At 38.8% G+C, this 19,937-nt stretch overlaps 1 protein-coding gene across 1 annotated transcript; it reads right to left on the bottom strand.

Annotated features, from left to right (window-relative positions):
- Positions 1 to 237: 237 nt before the first annotated feature.
- Positions 238 to 19,790, bottom strand: Rnf146 (ring finger protein 146; the record flags this gene model as incomplete). The annotated part of the gene is given in 4 exon segments (XM_005389166.2): positions 238 to 2,158; positions 13,617 to 13,732; positions 17,091 to 17,196; positions 19,591 to 19,790. Coding segments are annotated over 2 exon segments (1,062 nt in total). The 3' UTR covers positions 238 to 1,098.
- Between the last annotated feature and the right edge of the window lie 147 nt (positions 19,791 to 19,937).

The following is a 19,937-nucleotide window of genomic DNA, read 5'->3' as shown; positions in this document are numbered from 1 at the left end:
ACTGTCTTTCTCAAAATCTAGATTACCATGTTAACCCAATACTTAATACCTTACCCAGATATAAAAAATTACCAATAAAAGTGGGTTTTCTGATCTACAACAGTATGTGTAAAGTGAATTCATGTCTATTAATTGTAAGTAAGTCTGCCACATACCCAGAGTGTAAGACCACTAATGAACAATGAAAAGAAAAATTTCCAGTATAAATTGCTGCACAAATATAAGACTCATAGGCTGTTCAAGTTCATTTCCATATTTATTCCACACACACTGTTTGCAGATACTGTTTAAGAATTCTCTATGAAGAAATCGAACTTCTGAGCAGGTGACTAAGCTGCATATAGTTAATTCAGACCTTTACCTTGTCAATGACCTTTGGCCACAGTATCAAAATACTTGCATCACTCTTCCAGACTCAAACCAGGGACAAATTATTTTTGACAAACTCTAGTATTTATTAAATTATAAATTTTTTAATCAAAAAGAAAAATGCAGACAAGAGAAACTGCAGACTACAAGGGCTAGACAGCAAAGCTTATGGGAAGGAATGCCATGAAGTGTTACAAAGATTCTGAAAGAAAAGTTACTAGTTGTTTTCTTTACATTTCCATTTCAGTAACTTTACTATAAAATTGGTGTTATTCATCTGTCTTTAAACCAAATTCACATCTGTCTCCACATCACCTTACGCTTCCTGCTCATGATGCCAACGTCTCACAGGTGCCAAATTTTAGCAGTAGTTCTATGCCAATCCATGCAGAAAATAACAACGCCAGGGTCAGATGAGGACCAGAAATGCACAGATACATACACACACTGGCCGAAAGAACTAAAGAAATGTTTTTAAAAAACTATAAAGAAAACAGATGTTGAGAAAACTGGGTTATTACTAAACAGTTCTCAGCTATTAACACCCAAGAAGTTCCTTAAATAATTATTTCTCAACAGAGACATCTCAGACATTTTATTTCAGGGTTATCCTTCCCAGACCCACACCCACCCATCTCCCAAAATGCACTACCAGGGATGAGTCATGTTATGTGGGCAGAAATTTACAGCTAGCCATTCAACCTTGGGCACGGAGCTGAAGACGTCTATTTAAACTTCTGTTACTGTGCACTGTCCGTCCGGTTTTCTGGATCTGACACTCCCTGTTCCGCCCCCTGCTACTGACCGATCAGTTCCCGACAGATCAGCTGCTGTCTGGTTCGCGTCCGGCACCGCAAGTCTCTGCTGGGTCAGGGAGTGCTGTGCAGCCACTGCAGGTACGTCCTCACTATCACTGCTGGCGTCTGACTCGGTTTCTTCAATGGAGGTGTCTGGCGCCCTGCCTGAAGACGGGGACTCGCGGTCTTCTTCTCCTTCTCCCCTGTGACTCCTCTCATTCGTGCTGTCTCCGCTGAGTTGCAAATGAGCAAAAGAGTCTTCCACAGAAGTGCCTGCATCGGGGGACGGGGTGGCAGGGCTGGTCAGCTGCCCGTCCACTGACGTCAGGGGCCTCACGGCAGACGCCACTGGAGGCTGGACAGAAGCCCCGCTCTGTGCCGACATGCTGTCTGCACCGTCGGCAGAGCTCTCTCTTGCTAGGTTTACAGAATTTGCATCACAGTCCAGCCTAAGTCCAGCTACTCCTTTCTTTGGTATATCTATTATATCTCGCTTAATCTTTCTGCGACGTCCATGTTCATTTCTCCTATACTGAACCATATTTTCAAGATCAGCAACATACAGAAAGCCAGCAATTAACATTTCAGTGTTCTTTTTACCTTTGGAGAAAGCGTCTTCCAGCTCCCTACTAGTGCGCTCATCGTACTGCCACCAGCCATTTCTGCCCTCATAGTACCACGCGTACTCGCCGTTCCCTCTGCTCGCGGCCTTCAGTTCTTCCGGTGACAACAAGGTTGGTTTGTCAAGGAAATCTTCGGGAATCTCTTGTCGACAAAGGGCACATCGCTTTCCAAGCCATGAAGCTCCCTTCACACACAGGTAGCAGAAAACATGCTTACAGGGCAGGCTGACCGGGTGAACACACGTTTGCAGACATATGGCACACTCAGGAACGGTCAGAGAAGGTGCAACGTTAGAACAGGACTCGTTGGCTTTCCTGTTCGTAGGAAGCATGTTTATGGAGTGATCGATTTCACCACAGCCAGCCATCCTAGATCATGAGGGAAAAAAGACATAATTAGTTTATATAGAAAATCTTTTTGATTGTTTGTGTGTCTTCACTTTTTGTAGGGAGCAATGAAGCACACAAATATCCCAAAAAAGCTGTATCTATCATTTCTACTCAAACAATTTATCAGAGGACTAAGTGAAACATTGAAAGTGTTCAATTCATTCTAGACTGACTTTACCATCAGTTGGAAAGACAAACAGAAAAGTTACTCAGGTAACAGTTATGGCGAGCAACGATTTTGTAGCCTTACAGGATTTTTGCCATACATTAATATACTTTTGGTACTTTGCACATGGACCATACAATTAAGACTAAAACCAAAACCCAGGAAGTTCCCTATCCCTGCTGTACGTCGCTGCAACAGTGGTCCAACCAGTCATTTCTGTCACACAGGACCATTTCTTATCTGATACACAGTGGCTTTTTCTTGTCTTTTTTTTTAACTTTTCTACATTATATATGCTTTTTTCACTTTTCTCTTCTGGATGATCATCTACATGATGATCATCTACATTCATGACTTTAATTATTAGCTATATATAAGTGGCACAAATTGCTATCACTAATATATAAGTGGCACAAATTGCTATCACTAATCTAGACCTCTCCATTCACCAGAGACCTATATTTCTAGAGGAGTATTTTTAATGTGGGACATCTGAAGGTACCAAAAAACTTCACAACCTGCTTCCTTATTTTCTAAAACAGCCCCTATAATAACACCACTGTTTAATGAAGCCAAAAATCCACCCAGAAACTGCTCTTTTCCTATTCCTTTTCATCCAAATCATCAGCTTTATCAATTTTCTCTCTTACGTATCAACTTTGTCCTATGTGTCTCCTGAATCCAACTACTACTTATATCTCTAGCCTTCCCTAGCCACCAAGCAAACATTATTTATTAAATTACTGGATCAGCCTTCCTCCTTGCTTAAAAGTTGATTTTTAAGATAAAGACAAAAATCTCAAAGTCTATGCCCCCACTCCCGTTCTAGCCTCAGTTCATAGCAGACTTCCCCACATCAGGTCCTTACCCACAGTGGCTACTGCCCAGGAATACGCTTCCTCCCTCCTCATCTCCCACTTCTCACAGGGGAAAAAACTACAACTCACTTGTCACCAATCTGGAGAAGGCTTCCAGCACTGAAGGCTACCATCCTGTGTGCTTACTACCACGAACTCCCCGTTCTTAATGAGAACTACAACGCAGCATTTATTCCTGTGAGTGCTGTGACGCCCCCCTTCCCCGGAGACAGGTAGGCTTTATAAAGGAGGAGACAAGCCGCTTCTGGCCTGTCCACATAATTCCGTACAGGACTTAGCGAAGACTCACAAAGAAAATGAGTATGTTTTTCAAATAATACAGATATTTTAGGTTATACAAAGCTAAACTGATAAAAACTTTTTTAAAATCATGTTCCCATAACTAGCTTGGCAATATATGAAAATCCTGTCAGTGTACTTACAGGTCAGCCCAAGAAGCACCCCGAAAAGAACTACATAAAAGCTGTGGCCAGCCAGGGGAGAAAGGACACTGAGCTAAGACAGCTGTTACACAGTTAAACCAGTGCCACACAAGAAATCAAAAAACCCGAGTCTTAGTCTTCTTCAATAATTACGCACTTGGAATCACTCAAAAAACCTTTAGTCTAAATTTCCTTACCTGTAAGAATTTATAAAACTCAAGAAAGAGTGGGGGAAAAATATCCCACAAAAAATTCTGTAATCATTAAAGCTCCATAAAAGTTGTAGTCATGTAAAACTAAGGCAGCAAATATGAATCTAACACCAATCTGAAGAGAGAGGAGGGTGAGAGAAAAGAGAAGGTTTGTCATACTAGATGTAGTGAATGTACATCAAACTTGGGACATCTACCTTACCGATTCAGAAAAACATTAAACATACACCAAGGTCTGTATGCAGTGCTGAGTACAGATGAATGGTCTAAAGATAAGTAAGACACACACTTAGTCTGTTAAATAAGTTGAGGACAGTCATACGTACTGTAACAACCACTGTTAATTTGTATTATTTTGTCTTGAAACCCTGTATCACTTTAAATGTTCTTGCTTTGGTTTGTTTATGTCTGTGATGCTGGTATGCTGCTACTGTCCTCTATTTTTTTGTTTGTGTCTCATTTATTACTCTCTTTAAAATAAAAAAATTTTTAAAAATAAGGAAACATACATGAAAGCAGATAGAACTCCAGATATGTTAAGATATTTACTACAAGTAAGGAGAGAGACATGAATGGACATAGGTTTAGTAAAGTTTAGGGTGCAAAAGGTGCTGTGTAGAGAAGATTCCAGGCAGAGATAGAAGGGGTTTGATCAGAAGATAGTATGAGTATTTAAACTTAAAAACATGATTACAGTGAAAGACATACTGCCATTAATCTCCCTAAAAATACTCCCCCGACTGCTTCAAGCACAATTTTCTTCTCGTTCTTGCCACATTCTGAAGCAGTTTTGTGAGTCCTCTTTCATGTTTTTTTAATGAGATGTAATAAAAAAAATACAGTGAATGCTTCTACTGCATTCCATCCAACAAAAAAGCAGGTTTCTAAAACCATCCTTCACCTTACTCACCGGATCTGGCACCATGCAGCTTCCGGCACGTGCCTCGTCAAAATGACGATGAAAGGCAAACATCTGAATCAATTCAGGACACTGGGGCAGCTAGGACAGCACAACTGAAGGCACAGGAGGACTTCCGGAACTGCTTCAGAAAGTGGCTAGAACTATGGGGTGTGTTTACAGTGGAGTATGTTAAGGGGGACTAATAGAAATGTGTCTTTTAAACTATTTAGTTTAAGCATTCATTGTATCTTTTATACCTCATATGCAAGGAGCTGAGTCACATAGGCAATGGAATCAGAAAAGGGAAGCATAAAGGTAATGAGAAATCAAATCCCAAAAGCCTTATTGTGCCCTCCTAAAGAAACATGCCTTGATTTTTATTCCACAGAAATAGGAAACCACAGATACGACGAAAAGGGGAAAAATGACAGGAGCAGAGCAGCAGTAAACAGGAAGGATGGTAAAAATCTCAAAGATTTGAAACCATTAACTAACTGCTGTTTAACATGAATGACAATCTTTCTACTAATTAATTTGGCCGTTTAAAACGAGTATTTAAAATTTAATTGCCATAAGACCTTTACATTTTGTGCAAGAACAAGCCCTTTAAAAGTGACTCCAGTGTTTAGAACTAGGATAATCAAAAAAAAATATTTACACTAATCAGAAACTGAAAAACAATATTCTTAGGCTTTCACCACAGCACATCCAGTCTTACGACAACCTCATACTTTTACTACTACTTCTGTGCCCTTGGCCCTTCAATAAACTAAGGTTTAAAGTAGTAAGTTTTTGAAGATTTCAATGATCTGAAAAAGGATACAACAGTATCTCAACAGAAATAATCACAGAAATGCTTAACTTCCAAATTCTTTTGCAACCCTTAATAAAAGTACCAATCAACTCCTTTACTCACAATTCTGTTATAAAAATCAGCAAAGTACAACCTTTTCCCAACCCATGGAAAATTCTAGAACAAGATATACAAATTCTTAATATGGGAGGCACTCCTGTAGCTTCAAAGTACTTTGCCTTGCTTTCACAAGCCTTTTTATTTAAAATAACATGAGTTACACGTGGAAGCTTGTGCTTCTCACTAGTCAGCAGCCCTGTGGATCCCACCCTCACCACCCTGACATCAAGGGCTTCATTCCCAAAATTCTTTTCCAAATTTCCACATGTATTTAAATGTCCAAATAAGAAAAAAGTACAGCAATCAACTGTAAGTAATAGCTGAGGGCTCTGTTGATAATTCCATTTATAATGCAAAATAGAAAAATGGGCTGATGTTTACTACTCCTCTGGAAAAAACAACAGCAACATCTTATATATAAAAGTCTTCATCTCAAACTAGGTACCTTCTAAGCAAATGACAAATTAAAAATTTGATAAATTTAAAATTTAAGCAAGAAACAGGAGTCTGATAAAATGTAAACTAAGTATCCAACACAAGAGTTAGGTGAATGTTATACTTTTAAATACACAATTCTAACCACTTTCTGTTATATTTAAGTAAAACTGATATGAAACATCAGTTTTCCACCTGATGCAGCTATCTTATCTATACAGTTTTTTTTTAGTTTTTTTTCCAGTACCAGGAATCGAACTCACGACCTTGCACTTGCCAGACAGGCACTGTGCTGCTGAGCTAAATCCCCAGCCCCTCTATACAAAGTTTTTAAACAAAACCACTACTTTCTACCCTGTTTAATATGATCAATATTTTATTTAACTCTTGCTCTTGCTTGCATTCATGAATAAAGCTAAGCATATAATTTTCAAATGTAAAAGGCCACACGCCTGTAATCCCAGCACTCAGGAGGCTGAGGCAGGAGGATGGTTGCGAATTCAAGACCAGCCTGGGCTACAAAGTGAGCTCGAGGCCAGCCTGAACTGCACAGCGAGACCCTGTCTCAAAAAGACTAAATAAATAAATAAACAAATAAAATGTAAAAGGCAACTATCACTATCTCAGGGAAGATATGAACTATAAAAACAATACACTTGGAAAAGCAAAACAATTCTGTTTGAGCAGTTATTCTGGTTTCCTCATCACAATGAACCAAGTTGGACAAATTTCATCAGAAAACAAACAAGGTACATTATTTCATATGAAGCACTCTCAACTATCAATATGCAAAAGCAAATTATAAATTCAGATGCTCTGTAGCCCACCAAGTATACTGTCAGTCTATCATCAACTAAGAAATGAGAAGAAATATTTACTAATATTTCTTATCATTCTAGATGGGGCATTTACAATAGGTAAGATATAGACACAAAATATAACAAGACAGAGGTACCCTAAGCCACCAACCTACATATAAGACATATTTCAAAGCTATTTTTATTAACATTTCAATCTACCCTACACAATCATTTAAGTTATTTTTCAGTTATCTTACAAAAGGTAGAAAGTCAAATGTATGCAGAGGGATCAGACCAATATGTACACAAAGGCTTCTTACTGCTTTTTATAGAGTAAGAATTTACAATATGTAATATAATAACCACTGTTAATCTCTATCATTTGGTTTGAAACCCTGTATCATTTTTAATGTCCTTGCTTTGTGTTGTTTGTATTTTGCTACTGTTTTTTTGTACTATTTTCTTTAAAAAAAAAAAAAAAAAGAATTTAATAAAGTTAATGTTAATCCAAAAAGTGGTTATTACCCTGTCTAATAAATGTTTTAGGGAACTCCGAAAATCATTTTGGAAAAAAAGGTGTTTTTTCTAGGTTACTAAATTAAGAACAATTTAAAACAAAATTAAAAACTTATACTTAGTTAGTCCAACTCTGGTAAGGAGCATAAGTATAATATAATACTCACTTCAAAGTCTGTTTTATGGGGCTGGGGATTTAGCTCAGTGGCACAGCGCCTGCCTGGCAAGCATGAACCTGTGAGTTCGATTCCCAGTACCAGAAAAAAAACAAAACAAACAAACAAACAAAAAAACCAAAGTCTGTTTTACTAAATTTTTCAAGTGGCACAACTTTCCAGCATAAATCTCATTTTCATTCCCATACATGAGATTATACTTCCATAAGATAAATATGTGTCCATTAATGCTTGTAAGTCTTCTCACCCACTGAGAAATACAGACAGAATTAGGGGAAACCTCCAAGGACTCAGATTTTGTTGAACCTTCTTGAAGAAGTCTCAAGTTAAAATTATTATAAACAAAAAAGGTCTTCAGCAGCTTAGGTAGTACTGAAAAACATTTTAGCCAGCAATAAAAATTCCAGATACTACAAATCAGAGTTTTAAAATCTGGTTAAGAATCAGATTCTCATACTCACTTTCCTGTATGCAACACTAACCATCCAGCTGACTTCACTTCAGTCTTCATCTGACTCTTCCTCAGTTCAGTCACACAGAATTTTTAGTCAGCTTTCAATCAATACTTTTCTGCTGCATACATAACCTAATCCAAATTTCTAAGCAATACCTTTCAGTATCATTGACATAGTCTTTCTAATAAAACAGACTTAGTTCAAACAATAGCTGTGATTCACTCTTCTGTTCCCTAGGTCATCATTTCCCAAACTTTCCTAAACATAGGAATTAGCTATTCTGTTGTTTCCTGAACATCTGAACCCAGGAGTCTGGGTTAGGATCTAGGAGGCTGTGTTTTATACCCCAAGGGATTCTTCTCAGAGAATCCAGATAAACACTGACCTAGGCAAGTGACTTAATCTGTTTCTTCTTCAGTAAGGGAGGCACTCCTATCATATGCAGGGATTAAATTCAATAACTCAAGTAAAATGTCCAGTAACCACCCAGTAATACAGCAGGTACTAAGTAAATGTTCTTCCACCTCGCTTAGTTCATCTTATTACACAGCTGACCCTGTTTTCAAACAGTTATTCCCAACCTCATTAAAGTACGCTGATGACAAGCAGCTATATATCCCTCTTTACTTCGCCTAGAAAATTATTTCCTAATTTTGTCTAGTGGTTAAAATTCTATTCACTCTTTAAGGCCAAGCTGAAACTTCCTTTCACTCTCAACCCTTCAAACGGAACTAATTTCTTGTCCCTCTGAGTTTCAGTAGCATTTTCTTGTTACCAAAATATGGAATTTGTCCTGCCTTTGGCTGATTATATATTTGTCTCACATATATTATAGCTAATTCCTACCCTTAAGTGCTTAATGGCTTAGCAAGATCTAGCAAAACAGTAACAACAACAACAAAAAAAGCAGGCTGGGGGCTGGGGATTTAGCTCAGTGGCAAAGCGCCTGCCTGGCAAGCGCAAGGTCGTGAGTTCGGTTCCCGGTACCGGAGAAAAACCAAAAAAAAAAAAAAAAAAAAGCAGGCTGGAGATGTGACTCCGTGGTATAGCACTTGCCTAGCATGTGTGAAGCCAGAGACAACTGTGTAGCAGCAACTGCACTCCCGGCCGCCGATCACCTCTGCAGCCCTGACAGGAGCCACAGCTCAACCAACAGCCTCCACTGTCACATCCCTGCTCTGGGTCATCTGGGTTCTTCTGTTCTGCCCGAGTAGTAGTGTGCTTGACAGGGTAAGGACACGGGACAGACCAGGGCCCACTGCTGTCATTCTTGATCTTCCAAAACTGTACTGGGTATGAGTAACACTGCTGCCCTCCTGGAAACTCCTCGACGGTGGCAATAGTCAGGATTGACCCTGCTGTGACCACTTCTCCCACTAGGCCTGCTATCACCAGGACAGCTATGGCTATCCCAGGAGCCCCACAGCCACTGCAGGAGATCTGTGGCTAGGCTGCTGCAGGCATCAGACATGGCCCTATCCCAGGTCACTGTGTTCCGCATTTACTTCAGATGTCCGATCCCTCTGCCACTCCTTCCAAAAAGAAAAGTCCCCGAACAGGTCTGCCCCTGCCCAAACTGCTCCTTCTCTACACAAGCAGTGTCCCTCATACTTAGGTCAGTACAGGTGACTCTCTCCTATGTTCTGCCCCTCCCCAGGAAAGCCTTGTTAGGTGATTCTACTACTTATGGGTGGGTTCCCCCAAGAGCTGGTAACAGTAAGGACTATTAGCCTTGTCAGTAACTGAGAGCCAGAGAGCTCCTGGAGAGTTCCAGAGAGCCACAGAGCAGCAGAGCCAAGAGCAGGGGACCTGGACAGGAAGCTGCAGAAACTGCACCAGAAAGGGAGTACAAGCTGAGGAGCCAATAGGGGCAGCCGGAAGGCTCCAAAAGCTATAACACCAAGAGTTATAAGACTACAGCTGCAATGTCTTATTTTCTCTCATGGCTGAGACAAAATACTTGATGCCCAAAATTAAGGAAGAAAAAGGTTTATTCAGCTCCCAGTTTGTGGAGGTTTCAGTCCATACTTGGCTGGCTCCAAGGCAGAGTGGCACATGTCAGAGGGCAACAGTTCATGGTGGCAGAAAACAGCAAAAGCAACAAGAGCAAAACAGAGGAGGGGTACAGAGGGAACAGCAAGCCTCTTTCCCTCCTTTACATTGTATGCAAACTACCTGCCCTACAGCGGGTGTAGCACTCATACCCATAACCCCAGCTTTGGACCATGGATCAAGCATAAACTCTAGAAGCCTGCACCCACGACCGCATGAGGCTCGCGGGGGAACATCCAGACACAAACCGTAACATTCTACCCCTGGCCCCCCCAAAGACTCATATACATCCCTTTATGTAAAAGACATTTTAGTTCACCTCTAAGAGTTGCCAAAGTCCTAACAGTTTCAGCATTGCTGAAAAATTCAAGTCCTAAGTCTCCTCAGGGATTTAAGGCAAATTCTTAACTATGAGCCCCTGTACAAATGAAAAGTTAAACACTTCAACATTCAATGGCACAAGATAACTAAACATTACCATTCCACAAGGTACAAATAGCCAGGGATATAGCACAGCAGCACAAGCACCTGCCTGGCAAGCACAAGGTCCTGAGTTCGATTCCCGGTACCAAATAAACAAAAAAAACACCACAAACCAAAAGGTACAAACAGAAGGATACAAAGCATTGGGACCAAAGCAAGTGCAAAAGCCAGCAGAGCAAACACTAAGTCCTGTAGTTCCATGTCCAGAACCTTAAGCAATCTGTGGCAAACTGTGAGCTCCAAAGGACTCGCGTGACTCCACCCCTATGGCACTTCTGGTGGTTACAGCTCCCATGGCTTCTCTCTTAGTCCTGCTTTGCTCCCTCCTTGCAGCTTTCCTTAGATGACCCGTGTTTCTGGCTTCTCCAAACTTCTGAGGTCTCCACTGCACTTTAGGTTTCACACTCACTGCTTCACATACTTTCCTCTCAGGGGCACACTTTCTGGCCTCCCAGGCCTTCTGAAATCTAGGTGGAAGCCTTCTTAACCTCAGAACTCTTGCACTCTGTATGCGCCTAAAACCAGTGCCACGTGGATGATGCCAAGGTCTGCTGCCACCTGGAGCAGTAGCCCAGCTTTCCTCTCTCTTGGCCATAGGGGTTGAGTGCCTCGATCGCTGAGCACTCTGAACCTGATTCTGAGGAACAACTTTTCTATGACGCCACCATTCTGGAACCTGCAGCTGCTGCCACTATTCTGAAACGTGGCTCTTCTCAAAGCAAAGTCTTTCATCTTTGCAGTTTTAAGGCTGCAAAGGGTGGAGACTTGCTGTTCCTAGTGATGCCCTCCAGCCGTCTTTTCTATTCTCCCGTTCCTTCTCAGCAACAGAGATCTCCTCAGCTCTATCTCTGCAGTCCACAGTTTTACAGGAGCTTTCTTTCTGGCCAAACTCATGACATTTTAAATCATCCTGCTGGGCTCTTGGCTCTTGATTCTCTACATAAATGTGGCTAAAAGCCCCCAACAAGAGCCATGCCACTGCCCCAATATTTGACTGCCTTGAAATTTCTTTTGCCAGATTAAATCAGTCCGCCACTGCCCTTAATCTCAGTTTCAGGCAAATTCTCTGGACACAAGCAAAATGCAGACAAACTTTCTGCCAAGCCACAACATACATCATCTGGAGTCCAACAACCAATATGGTCCTTCTTCCCAGCAGAAACCACCCAAAACTGGTCTTTACCAACAAAATTTCTGGGCCAGGAATATAGCTCAGTGGCATAAACACCTGCCTGGCAAGTGCAAGGTCCTGAGTTCAATTCCCAGTACCCAGAAAAAACCCCAACAGGATTTCTATCAGCCTTCTGGTCTTCTGAGCTCTAACCAAAACCTCCCATATAGAACAGCCAATGGCGTTTGAGCTCTACTCTTTCAGGAGCCATCTCCCACCTAAAATAAAGAGGGAACGGTTTCTTTAGCTCCCAGTTTGTGGAGGTTTCAGTGCATACCTGGCTGGTTCCAAGGCAGAGTGGCACATGGCAGAGGACAACAGTTCATGACAGTAGAAAATAGCAAAAGCAACAGTGCAAAGTGGAGGAGTGATAGAGAGGGAAGAGCAAGCCTCTTTCCCTCCTGTATATTGTATGCAAACTACCCCACTGCCCCCCACCCCAGGATGAGTGTAGCACTCACACCCATAATCCCAGCATTGGATTATGGATCAAGCATAAACTCTAGAAGCCTGCACCCATGGCTGCATGAGGCTTTGCGGGGAACACGCACACACAAATCACAACAGACAGCAAGAGCTAAGAGGCACTAGCACTCAAAACTCAGAGCTCTAACACTGTTAAAATTTGTGTCTCCACGTCCCTCAAAAGCCTCATGAAGTCATGGGGTGGGATTCTAGAGTTTATGATTGATTCACGGGTGTGAGTGCTACACCCGCCCTGGGGCTGGTAGTTTCCATGCAATGTAAGGGAGGGAAAGAGGCTGCTTGCCACCACTTCCTCCCTTTGCTGTTTACCTGTCCCCGTGAGCAGTTGCCCTGGGCCATTTGCCCTCTGCCTTAGAGCCAGCCAAGTGTGGACAGAAACTTCCACAAACTGTAAGCTAACTAAACCTTTCCTTCCTTCATTTTGAGCATTAGGTATTTTGTGTCAGCAACAAGAAAAAAATAACCAAGACAAACACTAACAGCCAAGAGTCACTGGCACTCAAGAGCCCAGAGCCCATCAAGGGAGGTTCACTGCCCATTTGTGATTTCCATCTGAGCTGAGCAAAAAAAACCCCAGCAAAGTGGTGACATCCAAACTAAGACTGATATGGTCTTATTTTTCTCATACCAAAAATTGGAGTCAAACTAAGAGAAACTGAAACATTATCTACAAAGGTTACTGTGGCCCCATAATTAAATCCTAATCCCCAAACTAAACTACACATTTTTCATAAGTGACATCAAGCTGGATAATGTTTATCCATTTGGAAGACAGAACTATAATGTTCTTTGTGGGAAATACTTCATCAATAATAGAACACAGTTCAGTCTAAGGAAGTTCATGGTAATCTAACACTTTAAAGCACATTACATAAAGACTAAATGACAGGAAAATACACCTAATACTGAATCAGAGTGAATCAAAACGAAAAAGCAATAATTTTTTAAAAATTCATTTTTAAAAAATCAGTTATGGTAGAAAGGAATTCCTTAAATTTAATGACACAAGTTTCTAGTACCTAGTAATTTTATACTTTAGAAGTCTCTCTTATTTAAAAAACTGATACTACTAAATCTGTCTCACTTGGTTAAGTAAATTACGTGCAAAGAAAAGACAGAATCCAGAGGCACTAGAGATCACTCCCATGTTTTAGCTTACAATAAGCAAATTCCTGTCTTCAGTTTTACTTTTGTAGAGACTGTCCCCTATGAGACCCTTTTGGGAACTCTCACAGTGGTAATTTAATGTGAATAAAATTGCTAACTTGATAAAACTACAAGTCAACATAAAATACTCACTTTGTAAAATTAAAACTAAATATGACAGATTCTGGATTTACTGTGTTTTACACAAATCCATGTTATACTTACATTTCTGTTGCAGATCCCACTGCTGCCCATCACAAAGAGAAAACATCTTTGTCAACAGCAGTCAGCTAGTTGGCCGCATTTTTTCTTTCACTGCTGGTTCATTGTCTGTGCTGCAACTGAAAGAAATTTCAACATCAACTTCTCTATAGACTAATTAGGATCAATTTCTCTATAGACTAATTAGGATCAACATAATTAGTCAATTATATATAATCTTTTGACAAAATTTAGTGCCAAATTTTATCTTGAAAGTAAAAAATTAATTTAGACAAGGATGGTTGCTTTTACCCCTGCTATTCAACACTACAGAAAGTTCGGGCAGAGCAATAAGATGGAAAGAGAAATAAAAGCATACAAACTGGCAAGGAATAAGTAAAAAAAAAAAAAGTGTCTACTCGTACACAAAATGAAGATCACTCTATTCTCTACATAAAGAAAATTCCAAAGAACTCCAAGAAAGCTACTAATATCAACAAAGTTACAGGTTACAAATTACACATACACCATACACACACATAAAATAACAAAAAACCTTGATTGTGTTTCTATATGTTACTAGTAGTCAACAATCCAAAAAAGAAAATCAAGGAAGTAATTTTATTTCTAACACCTAAAAGAATAAAAGGAATCAACTTAATCAAAGAGAACTTTTACGTTGAAAACTGTAAAATATTACTAAAAGAAAGAAAGTAACTGAAAAGACAACCAGCATTTACAGACTGGAAGATTTACTATGTTTAGACAACCAGTACTACCCAAAGCTTTGTACAGAGTCAATTAATTCCTATCAAAATTTCAACAGCTTTTTTTTTTTGCACAAATTGACTCATCAATCCTCAAATTCATACACAATTTGTAAGGGGCCCCAAAAAGTCAAAATAACCTTAAAAAGGAAGAAAAAAAATAAACAGCTTTCACTTCCAAATGTCAGTTTTACCACACAGCTACCATAAGCAACACAGTACAGTACTGCCCTAAGGACAAACACATGAAGCAATGGAATGGAACCGAGAACTCAGAAATAAACTCATAGATCTAGAGCCAATTGATTTTTCAGAGTCAAGTCTACTCCATAAATGATGGGACAACCAGATTTCCACATGCAAAAGAATGAAACCAGACTCCCACTTACACCGTGAATAAAAACTAAAGTTGATCAATGATATAAACATCATAAAACTCTTAAAAAAAATTAAAGAGGAAAATCTTCATGACCTTGGAATTAACAAAACATTCTTAGACATGAGCAATGAAAGAAACCAGCAAACAAATTGGACTTATTAGAAGTAAAAACTTTATTATCACCTTGAGACTATAATACTAAATTAAATAAATAAGATATACACAAGCTTAACTAGCACATGGTTTCTCTTATATGAAAAATCCAACATACAAGGTGCAAAAAACAACAGAAAACAGGAAATAGTCTTGTCCATAAATACTTTATTTCTGAAACAAACATTGGTGCTTAATGGAAGATAAACTGAGGCAAAGTTGAGGCAAAGCAGCTTCAAAATAACTCATAGGAATCTTCTAAATAACTCATATTCAACCACTTTAAAAAGTTGTGACTTTTCTTTACCATTATTTCAGCTTAAATTAAGTTAAAGCCATAGGTACTAAGGTAAAGGCTTTGCTACATATACACCATCACAAAAGTGGTTAAAAAGATTCTAGTCAATCCAAGGGGATGCAGTTCTCTCATTCTGTTTTCTTTAACTTAAGACTTAAGTGAATTCAAGCAATTTTTCAACAAAATAACATCTGACCTGAAAAAGTCCTTTATAGATTTAAAAAAGAAACACAAGAACAGGGGCTATTCACTCATTAAATAACAGCAAAGCATCTACCGTGATAAAAGACATTTTCCCTCAATCTGATCCTTCTTCAACAGAATACCTGCATTACTTTTGTTTACCACTAACATCCATTCTTAGTAGTAAACAAAACAATATATCAGAGACACAATCCACTTCATATTCCAGTATGACCTTTCCTTACATTAACTGATACACTTTTCCAAGAAATATATTTGCTCAATGGCAGTCCTTTACTTTCTTTTCCTCAAGTAACTGCAAAAGCACTCCTAGGCCTTCTACCAATTTTCAGTATTGTGGTGATTTTATTTCCCTTGAAAATCTTTAACAATAAAATCATTACCCTCCTTGTTAGTGCACTCTTAAATTTACTTCACTTCAAATTATGCATTATTCTTCCAAAAACACAAATGTAAATCATATAACCCAGCTCTTCCAAACTGTGATGTAGTAATACTAACTCCACCAATGTATCCCTAAGAGTGCACAGTACATACAGTTTTTTAAAATCTTGCATACTGTGGTGACTTTTTAAATTTGTATATTCTATGAAAGATTTTCAAAGTAGAGACTAAATGGATAAACAAAGTCTGGAGAAAAATATGAACTAAAATGTTTGCAGTAACCTGGATCCTCACCATATAAACCATGATCCCCAAGCAGCAGATCTGACTTCTGACTGCCTCACACATGACAATCTGACACCCTCCTAAGATCCACACAATCTCTGGGTGACGCACACGTAACACTGCATCCTCAAAACAATCTGTGAAATGAGACTACATCCATTTTACAAAGGAGGAACTCCCAGCTCAAAAGGTTAATAATTTACCCAAAAGCACAAAGCTCTTGATATTATGAGAAGGTATTCTAAGTCAAGTACACTGTATCTTCAGAAAATCTTTTCTACACTGTACTATTTTTGAAAGAAATGGTCTAGAATAGCATTATCTTACAGAAATATGTTACAAGCCACATATGTATTTTCAAATCTGTTACACTAATAAAATTGGATTTAACATATCTCTGCAATATTACAATTTTAATATACATTTAAGAAAAATTAATATTATTATTTTACATTAGTGTAAGTCAGTATAATCTGAAATCCAGTGTCTGTTTTACACAACACTTAGTACAACTCACATTAGCCACATATCAAGTGCTAAACAGCATGCAGATCTGTATTTTTTTTTTTAATTTATGACACTCAGGATTGAACCTAGGACCCAAATAAGCAAGCACTTGACTAATGAGCCACACCCCAGCTGTAGAACAGATGGAGAATGTCTTACACATTAAAGTATTTTATTTTTTTTTTGTTTTGTTTTTTTGTTTTTTTTCTCCGGTACCGGGAACCGAACTCACAACCTTGCGCTTGCCAGGCAGGCGCTTTTGCCACTGAGCTAAATCCCCAGCCCCACATTAAAGTATTTTAAAAACAAAAGTGGCAAATTATTACAGGAATCAATAGAAAGAATAAAATGAACTCCATGTTAATGTAGCGACACCTCTGCTGAACAGGGTTACCGAAGTAATTGCATAATCTGTTCCAGTCAAAGATGAGCGGTTTTGTTCGGCCCAATTCTGCCAAACTCACCCATGAAATACAACTGCTATACATTATAATATCAACTGGGTATGAAACAGGACCTACTTGTAAAACTGAGAACAGTCATGTGAAGAAGCCCTCAGAAAGCTCACATTATCTGAAGCCAGAACTTTTTTAAAAAGTGATGGTAGAGTGGTGTTTTTATTTGAACCTAGGGAGGAAGACAAAACAATCTAATTTTTAAAAAGGCCAAAAATACTTTTGCTAGCATAAATAATTCAGATATACATAATTCTTCCAGCAATGATTCATAAATTATACCCCAAACTAAATACAATGATCTACTAAGAAAGTTACAGAAGACTTGAAACTACTTTATCCCTTAACAACTGTAAAGAAAAAAAAGTGAGATTAAATTTATAACTATATAAAGGGGCTTAGAGATTATCCAGGAATTTAGATCTTAACCCACTCGGCTAATTAAATAAGTATAACTGAAAATAAACTACTTAAAATATGTAACAATTAAGAAATTCATATTCCTCTATACTGTCCTGTTATTTTCTGTGAAAATATCTAGGTTAATTACAATTTTACTTTTCCAATCACAAGCTCAAAAAGTCACTTTTCTTCCAGGTAACAGATTCAAATATCATTTTAAAAGAACTTATCACAAAGATGAGTACATACCATCAAAAAAATAAAAACACCAAATTATAGGTATTTGAACACTTTCTGTACTCTGCCAATTATTAACAGCTCGCATATAACAAAACTTTTAACCTTTCATTTATTCAATGTACACAAAACCGGAGATGTTCTACATAAACGCTCTTAATGAAAGCAAAACCAAGTTAAACTTTCCAATTTTGGCACACAACTAAAAAAATAAAAAATCACTCCAGAAAAAGTAGAGATCAGATGTGATTCAGCAGGCACCTCTTAAAATTTGTCAAATGCAGCTAAATGCATTTTTTGCCTTCATCAGCCCTGTTAAAAATCGGCTTGCAAACAAGGGGGCAGTGGCGCACCCTTATAATCTCAACTACTCAGGAGGACTGCAAGTTAAAGACCAGTCTGGGCAAGTTAGTGAAAACCTTTCTGAAAAAGGTAAAATTAAAAAAAAAAAAAAAAAAAGGAAAAAATCGGCTTACAAAAAAGCACAGGTCATACTTGGAAACAAAACTCATTTCAGCTAAATGGGAATAATAGGGTTAAACACTTTATAAAGAAGTCTTTTCTTTATTACGTATCACTTCCTTTAAAAACACTACTGTATAAAAAAAAAAATTAAAAAAACACTACTGTATAGCAGTGGACTTACTGCTTTCACGATGTTCATATTTAAGCACTAAACTTGAACACCAACTCCTCAAAGTGGGCTTTGCATTTTATTTCAATAAGATAGGAGATGTAAATGTGAACAAATACTATCTTTTCATAACATCAAAGAAGTTTCATGGCCAACAATTCTATAAATAAGAAAATCTCTGGCTAATACAATTTATAACCTTGGCCAAGTTGTAAATCCTGTCTTTATTACTTCACCTTTCTCTATAATTTTGTTATTTTAAATGCTTTGACAGGCTTTGTCTAAATGTTTAATTGTAATTTAACAATAGGTTTTGTTTTAATTAATCCAAAAAGTAATAGGCCATGAACAGGAAATAGAGTCTACAAACAAGCACAGGTGCTGGTGTAGTCCAGTGTTACTTCCTATACTCACGAAGATTGTTCCTAATCCAGTATGTTGTTTCACAAATCCACATATTGTTTAGTCAACTGGCAACAGGCAAGGGAACAGAGAAGGTTCAGCACCTTTCATCACCAATACTGGGGCAGGGGAGGTACTCAAATCCTCCAGTGACAGTCAGGCACTTCATGCTAGTATGGTACACAGGTTTCACAGGAAATAATTCTTTAAACAGACCAACATGACAAGAAAATTTTAATTTGATCACTTCCTTTTTCTAAGTCAACAAATAACCCTGGATCCTTTAAAAAAAAAAAAAAAAGTCTGCTTATTTCTTGACAATTCAAATTGATGAAAACGTTTTACCCGTTGCTGCACATCTCCTATAAGAAAAAAATGTCATTCCCTTTTGAAGTCCTTTTATCTAGTGACCACCCATTTGGAGAAAGTTTTCCTCCTAATTCCAGCGAGTCCCTAAAAAGACCAGGAAATAACAGAAACCTCCAAATGTCTGTCAGCATTTTCATTCCTTGCACAACTTACACTGAGCCATTAGAGATATAAATCCTAAACCCAAGGGCTCCACTTAAGATATCCAAGGCCAAAGCAAACACAGTCAAAATCTACTTTTTGAGTAACATTCACATTGTTTCGTATTTACAATATGTGTTTTTAGAGCACCCACTGCTCAAATAGTTGCTAGTAAAAAGAAAAAAAAAATTCCCCCCCCCCCAAAAATCCACAAAGAAACAAATCCAGCAAAGCCCTCACAAACCAGGTTATCTATGTGGGTCATGCTCTTCCTGTGCCTAAATGTGCCACGTCTTCTTTGAGAACCTAACCACAGACTCATTCATTAAAATGTCCTTCCAAATTCTGCCCGTATTTGCCGCTTCAGCGCCCGCAGGATACCTTCGCGTCCCCCTTGGAAAGTCCAACACAAGGGGTGGGGGAGGCTGGCACTCGAAATGTCAATCAAGTCGTTCAAAGAACAAAGCCTTTTCTATCATCTCTTGGTTTCTTTTCCTCTGGTCCTACAGGACTTCAGTGTTTTGAAAAATACAACTGCAAACGTTCAAAACTTGAGAAATAAGTGCTCCCCAAAATGGCACCTGGGGGAAAATAAAACACAGACCAAAACGATCAGCAAGAAAAAACTCCATGCAGCCGCCGGGGCGCGGTGTCAGCTCCGCGGGCTCGGACTCTGCCCTCGGCAGCCTCCGGGCGCAGCGCCCGCCCCTCCGCCCGGCACCCTCGGC

Source organism: Chinchilla lanigera, unplaced genomic scaffold, assembly GCF_000276665.1.
Source record: "Chinchilla lanigera isolate Chin_1 unplaced genomic scaffold, ChiLan1.0 scaffold00035, whole genome shotgun sequence".
In the NCBI taxonomy this organism is placed as follows: domain Eukaryota; kingdom Metazoa; phylum Chordata; class Mammalia; order Rodentia; family Chinchillidae; genus Chinchilla; species Chinchilla lanigera.
Note: the sequence above shows the minus strand (reverse complement) of the source record. Positions and strands in the feature narration are given on the sequence as shown.